Here is an 18,641-nt window from a genome sequence, read left to right as displayed (position 1 = left end):
TTTATTTCTTCAATTAACTGGAAATTTACCAAAGCATTATTTCATAATATTTCGATGAACGATTCTTTTCTATAAATAAATTTTAAGTTTAATTGCTTCTAAATCCAAATACTGTACGAGTTTCTAAAACTTCTCTATGGTCTCTTCTAAAACTCGTTTATGGACATTTAATTTTTATGAAGATAACGATATCAAGAGATACTTTCATTTATTTCAGATCCTTCACGACGGTTTGAATCGCCCGGATGCTCATAATCCGTTTCAAACAAACGTGACGACAGGCGTGATCCTGAGCGCACCTCTACTGCTCTTTCCATCCTCGAATAGTCCTCCTCCAACAACGCAGATCCTGAAGGATGCCACGATCGCCTTCGCCTCGCGATTGGTCCAGGTACCACATCAAGAAGCCGTTCTGAAATCTCTCATGAAGATCCGTGACGCAGTCGGTGAGGAAGAATTCGAGAGTTACTTGGCAGATTATGACGACAAGTTTAAGAAGAACATCGATGTTCTCTCCAAAATCTACAATATCAAGTCGACCAAAAAGAAGCAAGATAAGAATCGCAAGCAGGACATTATGAAGGCTGATAAGAAAGAGCGCACCTTCGACAAATCCTGGGATAGCGACAGCGACACTTCTGGTATCGCCGAGGAGGAAGACGAGATACCACCGTCGAGAGTCGTTCTAGAGACCGAGATCAAGTTCAACGAGGAGACGGCCATCACGATGACAATCCTGGAGGAAAAGGACGATGATGATAGCGAGGACAACGAAGGGAAGAAAAACAAGATTGGTAACGATATGATGAACGGGATCATTGAGGAATCATCGTCCGCAGATAAACGCAGGACACCCAGACGCGTCCACTTTGGCGGCGAGATCGTGAAGCTAAGGACACCCGACAGCGACGATACAGAATCGATCGAGATAACGCCCAAGACGAGGATCCCACTTCCGGTGTCGCCGGCCACAAAGATGCCGGAAATGATGAGGAGACGACCATCATCGCAACCCTGCAGTCCTCACATAGAGAAGCGAGGATCAAGGAGGGCTTCCAGGTCGGCATCCAGCAGTCCCAAGAGAGAGTACACGCACAACGCGCAGCTGAGTCCTAAGAAGAGTATTCTGACGAAGACAGGTGGACCTTTAATTGTAATCAATTCGGCGACGCCGACGGAAGAAATGAAGAACGCGAAGAAAATTAAAAAAAGTAGTGAAACGATTCTAGAAAGTGAAGCCCCTCGCAGTAGTTTGCAAGAAACTAATGAAATATCAAAGAAAGAAGAAATTATATTAGTTCAGACTACTCCACCGTCAGCAAATAGTGAAGACAACTTGACAATAAAGAGCAAGGATGAAAATGATCTGTCTAAATCAGTTCAGGTTGCAACGATAGAAGTCTCGAAAAATATATCTTTGAAGGGGGAGCAAGCGATGATTCTTAAGAGAGACAGTAACGCGGACACGATTGATCCGAACAGAAGCAATATTTCTGAAGCCTCTTCGAGGCAAGAGAGGAATTACGTGACGACAAAATCATCAAGTCCAGAACGGAAGAAGACACTCCGAGATAAGGACGACAGCTTCGAGTTAGAAAGGGAATGTTTGAACGAACAGAAGTTGTCGGGAAACAGTTTGTCTCGCAGGTCCAACAGTTTCCCTTTCGGATCGCCAGTAAACGAGTGCAATGCTCAAATAGATCGTCTGATCGACGACGACTTCATCGACGATGACGACGAAGACGATGAACGGGACGTGCGTACCTGCGGCATGATTACGGACGATCGTGCGGTGACTGTTGTGAACGGCGAGGGACGAAAAGAGTGGCGCAGCCAGTACGATAAAAAGGAAGGGAATGCGTTGGAGGGGAACGAAAGTGTCACTTGTAGTAGCAGCGAGGGCGAGGGCAAACCGCAGGAACCCAGCTGGGAGGAATTGGGGTTGGTTGGCCAGGAGGTGTTGGATGACCTGCACAACAAGGTAAAAGATCGGATATTTCCGCGATTAAGAAATACCAATATTTTATGCGCGTGCAAATTTATTACGTAAAACTTGTTTAATGAAATACTTACAATTAATATAAATGCGTTCTTTTGATATATGCAATGCTTAGCATATATTATCTCCCTCGTCGAAACTTATGGTTATAAGCAGTAACTATATTTTTGGCATCACTCGTCGAATTCCTCAAATAATATTGTATTAAACTGATTAAAGTATTGATATTTTAATGCCGGATTATACACAATTATATATAGATTATAGAAATTATATACTAAAGTTGATTCGCAAATAAACAAAGGAAAGAGATCTTTAAAACTATGAACGGATCCAGTTAATTCAGTTGAGCTTATATAATATATAAACTTCAATATATTATATATTACAATTAGAAAAAATCGTGATCATTCTTTGAAGAAATTCAAGTTAGGTGCGACTTTGTGGAAATTCGCGTGAGATTCAGATTTGACACCATTCTTGCCGCGTGTTAGCAGGGTAATGCCCTGCTTCAGATTGTCGCGATCCTTGACGATTAACGTGTTCACTTGAGGACCCTTGACTTTAGGACAAACCGCCGGTCCGATACATTAAGTATGGTGAGAAGTAGGTCGATCGATTTTCGTCGTCGACAAAAGTTCGTCGCGTGACGTAACGTGATTTAAGCTCCATCAATTATCAGGATTACGTGTGCGCGTGTACGGGCTTAACGTACTTTCCTCTTTTGTTTTTTTTTTTAATCTTACGAATGAGATGCCTGCTCTGTGGGCCATCGATGGTTTACATCAGTGTTCTAGACACGATAATTATTATATTATTATAAAAAAAAATTGTGTTTAATAGACTGTTGACACGAAGTTCACTCGATCAATTTTAATTAATTAATAGACGTAGCGTATTCGTAGTAAACGTCAGGTGAATAATCGAATAGTTCAAAGTCCAGCCTTAACTTCTCATATAGCCTTCGCACCATCTCTTTGTTTAATTGACTGAAGTATATCTTGGAGGTGTTAGCGTAACTGTTACTATGTCTCCATCTGGGCTTGATCCTGTTTTGCAATCCTAATTTATTGATCGCATATACCTGATCTCTCCACAGCGATTCCACCTGCAAATATTATTATTACATTACAAGAGCTTTAAAATAATCGCTGGTATGACGTTTCGTTAAAAATTTCAATACATATATATCTAACACTTTTGAAATATTTGGTACTAATAGAAATACCGGGTATTATTGACTATTTCTACTTTTTAAATTAATATTATATGTTTTGTATAAAAAGCTATAATTTTTAAATATTTTCAATAATTAATGTTAATATTATATGTTTTGTACTAATGAAATATTTAGTTTTTTATCACTTTTTTTATTTTCACAGTAATTCATTCGTTTGATACTTCTATTACTCACAAAGTAGCATAACAGCGACTACAAAGTGCTGAAAAAGTGCTTATATGCTTTTTTAACGCTTTATAGCCTCTGTGTGCTACTTTTAGTGTTAACGCAAAATATTACAAGATTACGACAATCAGATGCGAATTTCGATACCTTCGCGATGATATCGTATTTGACGAGGCACGGCGTGCAAAAGAGATAATATGGCATCCAATGATCGTCTCCGTAACTGCCTAGGTCAGTCTCGATCATGTATTCGACGAACTCTCGGAAAGTCGGTTCCACCCCAGCCGGCGGCGGTGCACCCTCGCGTCGGATCACTTGATTCAGCTGTGGCTCCGTGAAATTTTCTTCTGAAAGTTTATCGGATTCATTGCTGTTCTTTGTCTTTTTCTTTAATAAAATTAAATAAAATATATCCAACACGTTTCCAAAACTCAAAACTTAACCCTTCAATCAATGGATACGTAGATATCGAAAATATAACAGTAAAAAATTATATATTATGCGAATTTTGTTATAACACCTAAAAAATTATCCTACATCTTTCGAATAGCAAAGAGCGGTTTGGCACAGACTTTATCTCGTTTTCATTTCTACGTTTTTAACGAAAACGTTATGAAACATGATAATGAAAAGGTGAAAAAGTAATTATTTATCGGCAGAAGGATTAATCACGAAAATAAAACTGTCCTTGCGATAACGGTTGTCGTGCAGAGTGAAGAAAAGGATATTTAGTCAACATTTAGTTTCTCCCTCATCTCTTTTCTTCCCACGACTTACTACGATACTTCTGCACAATCTTGGCCCCGAACTTGCGGTAGAAGTAAAGCGTCCCGTGTTCCCGTCCGGCGATGGAGTTCTCTAATTTATCACGATAGGCGCTTAACAACCTCTCAAAAGGATGCCGCACGACTAACAACTTTCTGCTAGTTGTCAGAACGTGATCGGCTTCAGGATACTCAAGTTCCGGTATCGCTCTCCTAGCGATAGTCGACAGCTGCTCTTTACCGCTGTTCAGCGTCTCCTCGGGTACGTTCATTAACAGACAGAGATTGTAGAGCCAGGTCGTGGTGCCGGCTTTATACACCGGACAGTACGATATGTTGTGTACTCTGCGCAGAAATCATCATCTTGATACCTTGACACCTTCGATAAGGATCGGTCGTTAATAGTCAAAATATATTTTCTTCTTCTTTTCTGATACTTTTTACAAACCTATCCATATAGAAGACGGTATACTGCGGCGCAGGTGGATGTTTGAATAGAGAGTCATCGGCGAGCTTTCGATAAAACCCCAAGTTATACTTTTTACAAACTCTTTCAACGTTCAACGATCGTCGCGTGTTGTCCGCTTCGACCTCGATCTGAGATAAACGATTCAGAATTATATCGATCTCCTTGAGATTTTAAATCTCTCAGTGACTTACCATCAGCTTTCTCAGATCGTCGTCGATGGGAAGAGGTCTGCTCTCGTCGCCAATAACGGCGAGAGATAGCTTCAGCGTCAAGAAGACAACTCCAAGGCAGACGATGATTTGAAGTATCTTGAAGAGCGCGCGTTTCCGCTGCCGCGACATGATTATATCGGTATGGCGAGATGTGGTTCTCACGTTCACAGTTTTTTTGCGAATATATCATTTGGCGTATCCTCCGCTTGTGACTTTTCAACGGTGGAATTTTCTAAAACCCACGAGACGAACATTCTCTCTGCCTTCTGCCGAGGCAACTGACTGACCGGTTTCATAAACCGTTTCCCGACAGTGATGGATCTAAAGCACTGCCAGCCCCAAGCAATCTATTTGGTAATAAACGATTCTAGCAAAGTATTTGTTATAAATGCGCCATCATTTTTTATGACTTTTTGGATTCTATCAGCATATATTGAATTTATTACTTCACAACGAACTGTTCTAATGTCTCCTATAATATCTAATATCTAACATTGGTTGCAGATGTTAAAAGTGTGCCAAAGTTATGTACATATAGCTGTATTTTAATTTCTACTCCATAAAGCCTTTTATAGTATTTTAATCAATTTTGACAAGAGATAGGAAAGATAGGTAAACCAGTCCGGTAGATAAGTCCACTCCTGAAATTTGAGTGGGGAATGTCATGGTCAAAGAATTCCATGTTCTAGCATACTAATTCCGTTAGCTCAGCTGTTCAATCGCTCTCGGTAGCGATCATATAACTTTTTAATAAAAATGTTCGCTTTTCATGTTTCCGCCCGAGGGAAAAAGTTACACGATCGCCTAATAGAGACCTAAAACCAATACGATGAACATTCGATTAATTAAGAAATTAATCAGCGATAAAATTTATCACTGTCAATCTGAAAAAGTCAATCTTAAATAGCTGATATAGGCTGCTTTTCTTTTAAGAGGCACAGTCATCAAGTATCATTCTATCTTTGTTATTCATTAAATATGCCAAGAATTAAAGATAGAACGACGTTTGCGTCGACTGTGTCTTCTAAAAGAAAAGCAGTCGTAGATCAGTTACAATAATATGAGACCAAGGCTGCTAAATTTGTATATAATAAAGAAACATTGTACTCGCGGTACTAATACATATATGATTAAAGTTCCAGCAACGATCACCGTTATACGCCTTATGTTCATTCAGTGAGTAACTTCAAGGTCGCTGCACCGGCTGCACTAGACCTTTTTATGAATGCACGTGCGACCTCGTCGACGCGCGTCTACGAGAGGCCTGTGAAAATAAATACCGATTCCACACGATCGATTTCCGTGGGACGTCGTTCGTCGCAATCAAGGGAACAGAATATATATGTATATATATATATATCTATGCGAATACATATATATATATATCTTGAACAAGCCTTCGACTTATTCGCAACATCGTACGCTGCATAATTAATCCGCGATGTCACCTGCGGGTTCTATCTCACCTGGGCTAGCTGCTTTCAATGTAAAGTCGATTCTCGGCAAAAATTTAAGAGTTGCTTGACGTAATCTTTTTTTATTTAAATATTTAAGAAATTAAATTTGCAAGTAACGTTATTAAAGAATGTTGTTATAGAAGCAGAATTTTTCGAAACGAAAATGTATGTTTTATGATCTCTGCCCCTACAGCACAAAATTGCATAAAAGTTGCAGAAATACTAGAGAAATTTCGTAGTGCTATTGCTGCAAATTCTGTGCTGTATGAATGTAGATTCCATACACAAATCATTTCAGTAATATCCCTGTAAGCGCAAAATATTTCTGGAATGTTATATGGTTATTATTAAAAAATTAAAATAAGTTATTATAACATTTCAAAAATACTATATAATATTTTTTTAATATTATGAGAGTATTTTATAGAGGTTATATGTCCACTTATATAATATCCTAGGTATTATATCTTAATATTATCCCTGAAATATTATTAAAATATTTATAAATATTAATTATTCTTAATTTAGTGCAATTTGAATTCACAATCCAGTAACGAAAAGTTCTTATCAATATTTATGCTGCATTTTGTACGAAAAAAACGTTTTCGCACAATGATTTTAAGTACATATCCAGTTCTACAAATTAAAGTAAATTTTGTTATGATACTTTTTATTGTTTATACAATATTAGTACCATTAAATAATATTATTTTTAATAATCATGCAATATTATCGGGAGTGGACATATAATCTTCCATTAATATTTCGAGAATATTACTTAATATTATATAATTTTAGTACAATATTCTTAAAATGTTACATTTAATATTTTAAAAGTATGTCTAAAATATTACTTAATATCAAATAATATTATGCGCTTATAGAGATTGCAGTAACATTGCAACGTTACAGCTTCTGTGCGATACGAGGCTGCTATTCTTCCTAATTAAATCGCGAAATCATGATAATTTCGATAATTTATGAGAGATGCAAAAATCCTTCGAGGACGTGACTTTTCCTTTCTAATTGATTCGTGATGAGAATAAATAATGTCACTTCTATTCTTCTTTACGCGCGATGTAAAGTCGAGTTTACGAGCGCAAACACTCTTACGCCACGCCGCGCGATACGGGGCTCTCCGAGGCTGATATCAGCGCCCGTATGAATATTCCGCGGGTGAAAAACGACGAGAGATCTACCTCGCGGATCGTTATGCCAGGGAAGGGCGTATAAGAGAGGGCAAACGCGCTCTGTAAGCCGCAAGAAAATAATTAGGCACGTGTTGCGTGCCACGTCGTTCAGGTCCAGGAAGGCGTCATTCCCGTGTATATGCAAATCGTCGGCAATTGTACCCGTCGCGTTGCACCGACGTGGCTGCAAGTGCAATTTTCAAACTGTTCTCTGATTCATTTGTGGCGCAAGTAGGCAGATATATATCGATAGATAGACGCTCCGATTTAGACTCGTCACCTTCGTCGACTCGAACTACGTGCCTTCAAAAAAGTGAAAACGGATGGGAACGTTAAAAAAAAAGTATCGAAAAGGTAATCGCATACACCGACCGTGAGGAATACGTTAAAAAAATATTAATGCGAGGTCCGTATATCGATTTCGCGGTTATAGAGCCTGATAGAAGTGCACGCGGTGAGAATGCGGATGTATTGCGTTCAGTTCCGCTGCGGCGATCAATAATGTCGACTGTGAATTTCTAGCGACACTGCTCACCTATTTGTAATTGTACCTGCCGCATGAGGAATTCTTTTCTGATTTATTTTTATTAAGGGGGACGAAATAGAAGGAAATCGCGAAAGTAGAAGAAACTCAAGTAAGACTTGGTAAGAAAGATGTATACGTGATTAGAGGTGACTCACATACGAAAGTAGCATTTTAGCGATTAGACACTCAAGTATTTGACCAGTTAATCCCGAGAACAGCCGGATAAATACGGCTTATTCTTATCACGTGTAATTGTTAGGAGATTTGCATGTGCACGCGAGACGATTCCACGATAGACGAATGAAATCGGCGAAATTGATCTTACGATATAAAATTAACTTTTATTTGTCAGACATTTCGGTGCGTGAACTGGCGATCTTCTTTCAACAAGGATACATTTTTAAATTATTTAAGTAATTAATACTTAACACTATAGAATCGTCGATATTCCGCTAAAACTGTCGAAGGTGTTAATTTAATAATTTCCTTGTTTTTATTTATTATTGAAGATTTATTTCGATATTATTTATTTCATTATAACTATTTATAATATATTTTCATATATATATATTTTTTTTTTTTTAATATTTTGTACCATATATTTAATACAAAAGAGAAAAGAATTGAAATGATTAGCGGAGCCAAAATGTACCACCATCGGCGATTCTAATGTTAAGCGCACAAAACACTAATAAAAATTTAAATATATTATTTAAAATACGAAGCACCACTACGGTCTGAATGTTAAGATATGTTAAACTATTATATATATTCATTTAAATGAATTTAAATATTCAAAATTTAAATATTTATATGTTACATAAATAAATTTCTCCCTTACCACGCAATTAAAATGAGGTAACACGTGTCTATAACTTTTATCCTTGCGGTCAAATATTTGATGATGTCAAGGTGTAACTGATAAAATATCACATCGAATGGGTTTGTTTGACGATTACAGTGTATGACGTGTCGCAAGAATTTCAATCATCCTTTCGTCTGATATCTTCTGTCACTTTTGCAGGACGACTGGCGAGCTCGTGTCAGAGGTCTGGAAAGAGTTGCGTCGGCTCTGCGAACGTCCTCGGCGCTAATCGCGATAGAGTCGCGATTAGGATCGCTCTTGCATGCGGTGCTCGGCGGCGAAAGGAGCTGCCGCGTGGCCGCCGCCGGCTTAGCGGTAGCGAAGGTGAGCTCGTAACTCCTCGCACCTCCAGATCGCCCTTAAATACATCGAGATTTAAGTCGGTATTCATAGTCGGATCTTATATTTAAGAAACGTCTTAAGTATAATGTCTTAAGATGCTAGTGTTCTCTGATCGGTCCATGACATCTCAAGACTGTACTTAAGATGGTCTTAAATATATGATTCGATTATGAACACCATCCTTAGGCTAATTCATTGCTGACGATAGTCGCCAGCGGATAACACTGTGAATCTTGTTATTAAGTAATATGTACCCTGCGCGATAAAACGGGATGATAACTGTCAGTTTTAAACTTTGACAACTCCTAGTCAACCTCGATGTTTAAAAAGTTTCTTTTCAAAGCCGAGTTTAATTTTAACAATTTACTAAATTTTAATACATATTTCCTTGAATAGTGCTAAGGTAACATTTACAGTGAATAAATATTTACTAAATAAAAAAGAAGATAGTTAAATGAATTAATGGTGTTTGTATATTAAATAAATGTATGTTTAGTAGAGATTATTCAGAACTATTCAAACAAATATTTATTAAAATTTAGTTGAAAAATTTGTTACTCAAGGCCTTTAAAATTTACTGAGGGTTTTGGTACCGCGAGATTTTTGTAAGCTTACGATATCGATACCCGTATTCTTGGCCTTAGAAGCATTTAAACTCGAGTTATCAAGTTTTAAAGCGCAAGCAGCAAGGACACCTATACGACATGTATATCCATGTGCGAGAATTGCGTAAAAGACACTTTTCCGTGATGCGGAAGGAAAATAATACTCCGTAACTTTTTTATAATACCAAAGGTTTATGACGTGTTGTTATTCAACTTTTCTAAAGCTCATATTGTTAAACTTTTCTAGAACTATACTTTCGCATGTATTCTTAGAAACTTTATATTTCAGGTTGTGGTCGCCGGTGTCTCGGAGGATGCACTAAGAAAGAAATTGCCGCAGCTGGCCTGGGGCCTGGCTAGACAGGGTGGTCCATCCGCGGCGCAGATCGCTCGAATCGCGATGTTACGGCTCAAACCTAGCCTGCTCTTGGAACAATTACTGCAGCCGCATTGTCTGAGCGCCAGAAACACTAAGGTACTCTCTAAATTCTTTGGGGTGGAATCACCCACTTTAAAGAGTGAAAATCGAGCCAATGTTGAAAAAGAATTTGGATAGAGTTCCGAAAAGGTGAAACCCCCCGATTTTCTTGCAACCGGACCTCACTCTAAAAGTTTTTAAGTAATTTAAAACGTTAATTCGTGTCATTTCGACACTAAATTCGTTGCTTTTACGCAGACAAGAGAGAACGCGTTGCAGCTGCTGATCTTCTCGCTGGTGACGTTTCCCAGCACCGAGTTCAAGCTGGAAATCGTGGCCAGCCGAGTGGCGGCGATGGTCGCAGATCGGCGACGCAGAGTACGCCAGGCTGCGCTCGACACCTTGGCTGTTTTAGGACAGATCTACGATTCCGAGGTAAAACTATCTTAGATTTGAATGGTTAAGTCCATGGCACACAGAAAAATGTACGGCAATAAGAAGACGTAAGCAGTAGCTAAACGAATCGGCCAATCGGCAATAAAGACGTAAGAAATAGCAAATTCATTAATTCCAAATATTGATTTATTTAAGTACCGCTTACGTTTTTCTTGCTGCTTAAACTTTTTATGTGCCATAGCCTTCACGGGCTTTCTATGATAAGCCCTTACTTAGGGTTTGAGTCTTAAATCGTAAGAAATTGATCAATATCATACAAAAGATTATTCTTCTCACGTTCGACTGCGATTAATCAATTTTTTAAGCTTAAGACTTAAAACTTAGTAATGGCTTATTGTGGAAAGCCCATTAATCTTGAGCATTGGACAGAATAACACCTCGTTCATTTGTAGGAGGTCATTGAAGCGGGAAGACGGGCGGGTGAAGGAAATCCCGACGCCGAGGCGATGCTGGCCGCCATCAGAGCACGGCTGGCTAGGAAGTCACTACCCCTGGTGTCGGCCGATGGTCTCGTGGTGTACGGTTTGCAAATTTCACCGACTGTTCAGATCGCTACTGGTAATAACAACCGGGAATAAACGAGCAAAGCATAATGCACCCGCGCAGATAAAATCTTACGACAAAGTATAAGTTTCATTGAGTACGGCGGTACTCTAAAAAGGAAACTTTATTGTACGATAGTTGCGTTGTTACAATAGAAACTTTGCTGTATCGTTATTTATTCTAATAAAGTTTTATAAAACAAAAAGATTTTGTATGATTAGAAGGTATTGTGATACAAGAGTATAACGTAATAATATCACAGAGCGCAGTCAATAAGTTAATTCTCCCTTTATAGCTGCATAGAAGAAATCACGTAGTTACATTTCTAATAAACGTTTGAAAGCAGCCACGACATCGCGTGACATTTTAATGTAAAACGTAAAGTTGGATATTACATGATTATCTGTATATGTATCATAAAGCCTATTCTCTTAATTACACATATTATGGTTCTTCTTTTTTCTTCAAGCGGACATACATTTATATTATATCATTTTGAATACGACGCAAGTGTAGTTGAAAATTTTTGTTTGATAAAAAAATCCTTAATTGTAAACATATTTATATTTACTTAACATGCGTCTTTGATTTTTACGAGACGTCAATTTCTCAGGTCCTGATGTCGATTGGATCGTGGCGGGAAGCGGTTCAGTCTCACCTGGCACTGGTCGTAGTAGAGGTCAGATTATCGCCACGTCCAGATCGGCACAGGGTAGAGCATCCAGGTAATTGCACGTGATTATTCGAGAAAGCTCGGAATATATATTTGCCTAAAATTGCCTGAAATGTCGTGTCATTTTAGAAACGATTTTCTAAATAACCGCGAGAGTCCGTGGATAGAGAGACCCAATCTCGTTGCCTTGGGTGTCGGACTACAATCCAAGACTGAGCAATCGACGGCCTGGCAGTCGCAAACTAACGTAAGTTGAATCGCATATCTTCTATTTTACTTCTCTCGCTTCTTATACGAGCGTGTATTCTTAAATAAATGTATATATATATATATATATTGATTTAAGAAATCGGTTTGTAAATAATATAAAGAAAGATGGTAATAAATTTCAAATTTTATAACAGAATTTTATATCGCAACGATTTTATGAATTTATATTTATTTTTACGCGTTTTATGTTTAGCAAAGAGTATCTAATTGGCGTATTATTAACAATTCTCAGGAACATTAATAATACCACTTTATACGAAAAGTATTATTGATTTCTCATTAAATACGGCGCGATGTATTGCACGTTACTTTTTCAATGTCATTATTGTTACTTATCGAGATATCAGCTTTGCAATGCAAATATCGAAATATCAAATACACAACGAAGCAGGAAGTAGCGACAGAATAATACATCTTTTCTCTCAAGCTTCATTTTGCATATCGCCTCGTACGTTCATAAGTATTTCTCAAGTGTGAATTATGAGTAAGGAGCTTAAAACACGAAAGGCATTAACTCTCTGCGTGATTCAATAACATCATTTTTCGCAATTACATTTGCGTCTTATGTTAATTAATATCGTCAATATTTACGAGATGAATATTTATAAGTTAAGTTTCATAAAGTCGTCAGTATAACGTGAAAGAGAATGTTACTATAATAAGGAATCTTAAAAAAATTTAATATTTTATACACAGATTATTCTAAGAAGAAGTTTGTGATTTTATGTTAGCGGTAGAATTTGTTTGTTTTTGAACCAGGTTTCGATGACGTACCGCAGCATGAAACGCAGAATATTTTTAGGATAATAGGTTATTCTAATTTCTCATTTTTTATTTTTACGTACGAGCATCTCGAAACATGATGCAAGTAGACATGTCTCGAAATAAAATGTAACGATTATGTCGCGCTTAAAGATCACGTGTTTATCAAATACACGACAGGTTAGAATATCGCATAATTCAATCCAATGTCGTACTTAAGGAATATCCTTTTCTATTACAGAACAATGAAAATGATATAAAAGGACTGAATGGGCGAAATGCAAATGCGGGTAATGCAATTCCTCTTCGAATTCTATTCGAACTGATCACTTTGACCAGTCTGAGTAAATCTAACAAGAATTTGAAAGCATCATTCACATTTTCTAGGGGTGTCTTCAAATGCCAATTTAAGATTCGAGGAGCAATTGCGATCATTTTACACGCCATTGAATCAGTACGATTTTGTCGGAACGGATGCTAAGAATAATAGAGAGATTTCTGACAACTTCGAGCAAAAAACGCGAAGTCGCAGAGACATTAATGAAGTTCCTAAAGAAAAGGTAAGATTCTCTTATAGTAATATGAAATATTAAATTATTCTTGTCGCATAATTTATTAAAATTACAACTACAAAATATTATTACAAATACTTAATATGTATATAAAATGCAAAATAAAGACGTGTGTAAAATATATGCTTGCAGGAAAGTATTACTCTCAGAGGAGAATCCAGGATTCCAGTATTATTATCGCGTGAGCGTCCCAAAATAACATCGCAAAATCGTGAAAAATCCTTCAATTTGGAATATGTCAATTCTAATTCGCGAAAGCAAACGACAGATATGTTAGACAGTAATCGAAATCGAATAAATTTGCGACAGGAAAATGTCGGGTGAGCATCTTTGGTATCTTCGTAATAGAAGACACGAATTTATTTCAAATTAAATTAATATTACGTATATTTTGCGTTAATCGTGTACATAGATCGTATGCAGCGATATATCAACGGCGAAAACGTTTTCAACAAGAAGAAAGTCAGATTTTAAATCAAACATTTGATTCACATACTAGTGGTTATCGGCCAGCCTCTTATACGAAAGCTTTGGGAACAAATAGAGAATACAATGTAAGTTAAATATTTCAAATTCTCATTATTCTCTCATTATTCTATTTCATTATTCTCTCGTTCTCCATAGAAGAAAAATTATAATTTCGATATAGAAAGTAATTTTTAATTTTTTTTTTCATCGTATACGATTATTCTTCAAATATTAAATTAATTATATTAAAATATATCTCATATATAATGTCAATTGTATTATAAATTAAATTATTAAATCTAATTATTTAATAATCGATTTTGAGATTTGATAGATAAAAATGCAATTACGTTTATATAATTTTGTAGGATACTGCAGGAAACAGTGAGGCAATTTTTTCGGACGACAATTCGCACGGTTATAACAGATTCGTGGACACCGATAAATTTACGAACGAAAACGAAAGTTTTAATTACGCGGGAGGACGTCAACGTTCGCTATCCAGAAATATGCAGCAACAAACACTCGTCGAGGCGTGAGTTTTCAGGAGCAATCCCTTTTCGATTGAGAAAATATTTATTTATATAATTGATTTTGTTTTACAGATATAACTCGATTCTCGAGCGCCAAAGAAAGCTCATGGATAGAAATGTCTATCGGCCGTTACGAACTCCTCCAAATCCATCGACCCGCTTGTATCAGGACTCTCAGAATCTGGATACGCAAATTCCTGCGGATAGGAACGCGAGACACTGGGTAAGTAAATCGTCTTTTTTAATCTTACGATCTAAAATAAATCGGAATTTTTAGACTTGAATCCTAATTCTGACCCAAACAGTATCTTATCCCAAATCGCGACGATGTTTTTTACACTGATTGTGAGAAAAATTTCTGATTGAAAATAGACATTTTTTGGGGTGTCTAGAGAGATTCAAGCCTTTTAATTTTCGATTTAGAACTTGGTTTCAAATTCAGCGTCTTTAAATATCTCTAACACCAAATATTGATTTACATAAATCGTCACAGCCTAAGAATCGTAGAACGAAAGATGTGGCAGCGGCACAGCAAAGAACCGAGATGGACTTAATTTCATCAAATTCGCAGGAGAATAGGTGCTCTCTTTCAGAAAGTTTCGCCAGTCCTCATCGTAGAAGATTGCGATCATTATCCCCGTCACAACTCCACCGATCGCGACATTTTGTCAAATTGACTTCCAACAGATTTCACGCCGCGTCGATGTACGACATGTAAGTTCTTTGCTTTTCGTAGAGTAGAATTTTTAAAATAAAATTATCAGCACGCAATCATAAGATTCAATCAGCAAGAATTTTTCTCTCTTTTTGTTCTCTGTTTTTCTTAAAACGCTTCAGCAATCCCAGACAAAATCGATTCGGTCTTAAAATAACTTGCGAGCGAGATGTCGGTGTATCGTCACGCGAGATGATATGCGTAAACGTCGCCTACCAAACGTCGATGAGAGCTTGAGAGTTTTAAATTCTAAAATAAATCTACACTGAAAAGGATCACATGATCAAAATTGACGCTTGATATTCGTCAATTTTGACCACGTGGTCCTTTTCGTCGTAAAAACATCGATTTAAGCGGTACGTGAAAATGTACCCTAAAATAAGACTTGCAAGAATTTGCACTAAAGGAACAAAATTATCGGAGACTCGCTTCTAACAATATTTCACATGCTTAAAATAATAATATAAGCTCGTAATATAGCAATCGTAATATTATCGATCCGGCAAGGTACGCGACCTCATATTTCGCTTAATCTCAATCTTCCTACATGACACACATTATTCTTAAGACTTAACTTGTGTGGCAAGATCGTCGATAGAACGGCGGATTTTAGGTCGACAAAAATCGCCTTGCATGCCAGCGATTTTTGCAGCCGATATACTCTGATCGGCTCTAAATTTATACGTACATATAAGTGTGCAACTTTTCCGTTTCGTTGTCTCATCAAGATCGCAAGAATTGCGGCTTAACATTTAACCCGCCCTCATAAGGCTCGCAAAACATGCCACTATATCGCAAGTGGACTAGTTCTGACCGCTCGAATTAGTCGGTCGATAAAATTAAGAAAAAGAAAAAAGTATAAAAAGACGAAGGAAAGCGCGCGTTCCACACGATAGAAAAAATGCCTCAATCGTTTCGTCCTCCGTGCAAAAGTTATACAACTGAAAATTCGCAGTGCCTGGAAATGCAATGGGTATAATGACGCGGGTGCTGTGTGCATGGTGTGTAACATGCGGGACTATTGTAGATTGCGAAACGCCTTACTATCGTCCATTCCTCCTCATTGAATATTTTACGTCTAAGCCGGCACGCAGCCACTAATCGCTATTCAATATCGCTTATCCCGAAATATAATGTTATAACGACGAAGATAAAAAAAAAAGGATACTTTATGTATGAATCGCAAAAAATTGGCTTTGTCAGTATTGAATTCTCATCATCTGAATTTGATTCGCGAAAAGTAAACGAATTTCTCTCTGAAAGCAAAAAAATTCTCCGAGTGTGTAGACTCATTGCGTTGATTTCTTCGAAACGTCGCATCGATTTTTCGCAAGAGAAATTGCATGACTGAACCGATGAGACGTTCGGGAATTTCACTTTAGCGTGTCGGTAATTCGAATAAATTTCTAACCAAAATTAATTATGAATAATAACAGCCTCGTTTTTTTTTACATCGATGAAGTCGAATTTTAAATACAATTTTAATATCGTGATCTCCTTGAGGCTATAAGAAACTTGGAGTAGACTCGTGGAGGAAAAGCGATAAATGTGCTTGGCATCTTTCAACCTCCTTTAACCGCGTTTCACTCGGATCGCATGACTCTGCCAACCCTTCTTTCGTGACCACGTGAGGGGAGAAGGGTGAGTTATGGTCAGCCTGGTTTACGGTCTCGTAAACCTACTAAGGGAGCCTCGAAGGGGGGTGATATCTAAGTCTTCGTATTATAAAAAATTGTCCTTGAGACAAGAAAATTCAAAAGAGAACTTACACATTTTTCATCCATTCAAATTGAGCTTTTAATTTCACATTTTTATTATGATTGCAAAATTTATGTTTCAAATTCCTCATTTCCTTTGTACTCTCTAAATTCTTTGGGGGGGTGGAATCTCACTCTAAAGAGTGAAAATTGAGCCGGTCTTAAAAAAGAGTTCAATTTTGAAGAGTGAAATTTCACTCTTCAAAATAACAATTTATCCTAAAAATTTTACAGATTGTGTTATCACTTTTCGTTCGTGCATCTTTTATTCCTCCTTCTGTTCCACTACATTTTTTGCATGTTTTTAAAGATTAAAATCGCATCTCAAACTTCTCATATTATTCTCGTCCTTTTCTCTGCGGTTAAAAAGAAGTAACGTGCGGAGGTCGGGGAGGCGAGAACGGACATGGGGCAGGGGCGATGTGGGGGGTGGCGGTGGCAGCGGTCAGCGTCGGGACGCTTGCCGTCTCTGCTATGTGCCACAGTCGTGCGTACGTCGTCGATTGTTACAAGCGCGTATCCTTCGCAATTATAAAGTATGTCTCCTCGTCGTCGAACATGGTCCTCGCTCGCTATTTCCTGTCGCTCTCCATAAGAGGCTCTTCCACCGCGAGAAAATAATTGAGCGACAAATTAATTGAGCCCGTTTGACATTACGCGCGAGTGTCATCAATCTCTGTCGATTTAAATCGAATGACAGCGAGTGTAGCGAACGTAGAGCGTGCGTAGAGAACATGTGGACACGTGGATTTCGCACAGCTGCTCGCGTTACGCAAGGCTCGCCCTTGAAAAGTTGCTACTTGCGGATGGCAGAACGATGAGCATCTCGATCGAATCGCTGTTAGTTCGACGTACCGTACACGACACAGTCGTAGGATAATTGCGGATTCGACCGATTCGCGGGAATATGTGGCGACTTAACGCGACTCTCGAGTTGCGGTGTATCGTAAGATTGCGCGAATAGTATGTTAAAAAATGATATAATATATAAGACGAGAAACGTTATCCTCTAAATCTATTCTTATTTTAAGACCGTCGTAAGTGAACCTTAAAGGTGCTAAATGCAGCTCTCTCATCGGTTCATGACATCTTAAAATTATTAAGACAATCTTAAATATAAGAATCGACTATAAAAATACCGACCTAAAACTTTTTAGAGTGAATCTCACTCTAAGAGTGAAAGCCTGCTCTTAAAAAAATTATGTCACTCTTTTACGACTGGCTCAACTTTGACTTTTTAGAGATTTTTCAGATTTTATTTCAAAGAACTTAGAGAATAATAATATTTAGGAATGGAAACGTCCAATGCAGGAGTGAGTGAAATGGAATGAAAAAGAGTGGATTCGTAGACAAGATGTACGAGCGAATGTTTTTGGAATACACAAGTTTCTTGAACACTTGATCGATAACTAATCTGCAGCTCGATCTTTCACGTTTTGCGGTTCGGATATTCCAACGCATCGCACATATCGTGACACGCAGAGCGTTTTGATGGTAGAGCGTTCGCCGACGTTTGAAATTGTCATTAGTATCGATTGATTCTTCGGAGCTCGCACACTTATTTCGTCTTACCGTTCTAACGATTGCGAAAGGTCGAAACTTGGCAACATTTAACCTTTTCCACTCGTATCATATTATTA

The 18,641-nt window shown here is 37.7% G+C and overlaps 2 protein-coding genes across 2 annotated transcripts in view; one reads left to right on the top strand and one right to left on the bottom strand.

Moving 5' to 3' along the window:
• The window catches only part of LOC108750308, a 28,598-nt gene that overhangs the window by 1,266 nt on the left and 8,691 nt on the right, over positions 1 to 18,641 (top strand). Inside the window, exons 3-16 of the mRNA XM_018489674.1 lie at positions 218 to 1,981; positions 9,047 to 9,211; positions 10,124 to 10,309; positions 10,511 to 10,687; positions 11,101 to 11,266; positions 11,865 to 11,976; positions 12,054 to 12,171; positions 13,198 to 13,246; positions 13,344 to 13,516; positions 13,661 to 13,848; positions 13,941 to 14,082; positions 14,365 to 14,531; positions 14,602 to 14,752; positions 15,023 to 15,243. Coding sequence (XP_018345176.1) covers positions 218 to 1,981; positions 9,047 to 9,211; positions 10,124 to 10,309; positions 10,511 to 10,687; positions 11,101 to 11,266; positions 11,865 to 11,976; positions 12,054 to 12,171; positions 13,198 to 13,246; positions 13,344 to 13,516; positions 13,661 to 13,848; positions 13,941 to 14,082; positions 14,365 to 14,531; positions 14,602 to 14,752; positions 15,023 to 15,243 — 3,779 coding nt within the window. The remainder of the gene's footprint in view (positions 1 to 217; positions 1,982 to 9,046; positions 9,212 to 10,123; positions 10,310 to 10,510; positions 10,688 to 11,100; positions 11,267 to 11,864; positions 11,977 to 12,053; positions 12,172 to 13,197; positions 13,247 to 13,343; positions 13,517 to 13,660; positions 13,849 to 13,940; positions 14,083 to 14,364; positions 14,532 to 14,601; positions 14,753 to 15,022; positions 15,244 to 18,641) is intronic.
• Positions 2,269 to 5,137, bottom strand: LOC108750309 (carbohydrate sulfotransferase 8-like). The gene is made up of 5 exons (XM_018489675.1): positions 4,829 to 5,137; positions 4,617 to 4,765; positions 4,182 to 4,513; positions 3,552 to 3,751; positions 2,269 to 3,107 (listed from the first exon to the last, which is right to left on the bottom strand). Exons 1-5 carry the CDS (start codon positions 4,976 to 4,978, stop codon positions 2,877 to 2,879), a joined length of 1,062 nt encoding a protein of 353 aa, XP_018345177.1. The 5' UTR covers positions 4,979 to 5,137; the 3' UTR covers positions 2,269 to 2,876.

Source organism: Trachymyrmex septentrionalis, unplaced genomic scaffold (assembly GCF_001594115.1).
Source record: "Trachymyrmex septentrionalis isolate Tsep2-gDNA-1 unplaced genomic scaffold, Tsep1.0 scaffold35, whole genome shotgun sequence".
NCBI lineage: Eukaryota > Metazoa > Arthropoda > Insecta > Hymenoptera > Formicidae > Trachymyrmex > Trachymyrmex septentrionalis.
This window is presented reverse-complemented; position numbering and strand designations above follow the sequence as displayed.

Bases quoted from the DNA above. Each gene is read 5' to 3' on its own strand.
- LOC108750309 (XM_018489675.1), bottom strand. From the start codon at position 4,978: ATGTCGCGGCAGCGGAAACGCGCGCTCTTCAAGATACTTCAAATCATC. The intron at 4,766-4,828 runs GTAAGTCACTGA...CGTTTATCTCAG, and splicing joins ACGATCTGAGAAAGCTGATG to ATCGAGGTCGAAGCGGACAA. The intron at 3,752-4,181 runs GTAAGTCGTGGG...ATAAACTTTCAG, and splicing joins GATTGTGCAGAAGTATCGTA to AAGAAAATTTCACGGAGCCA.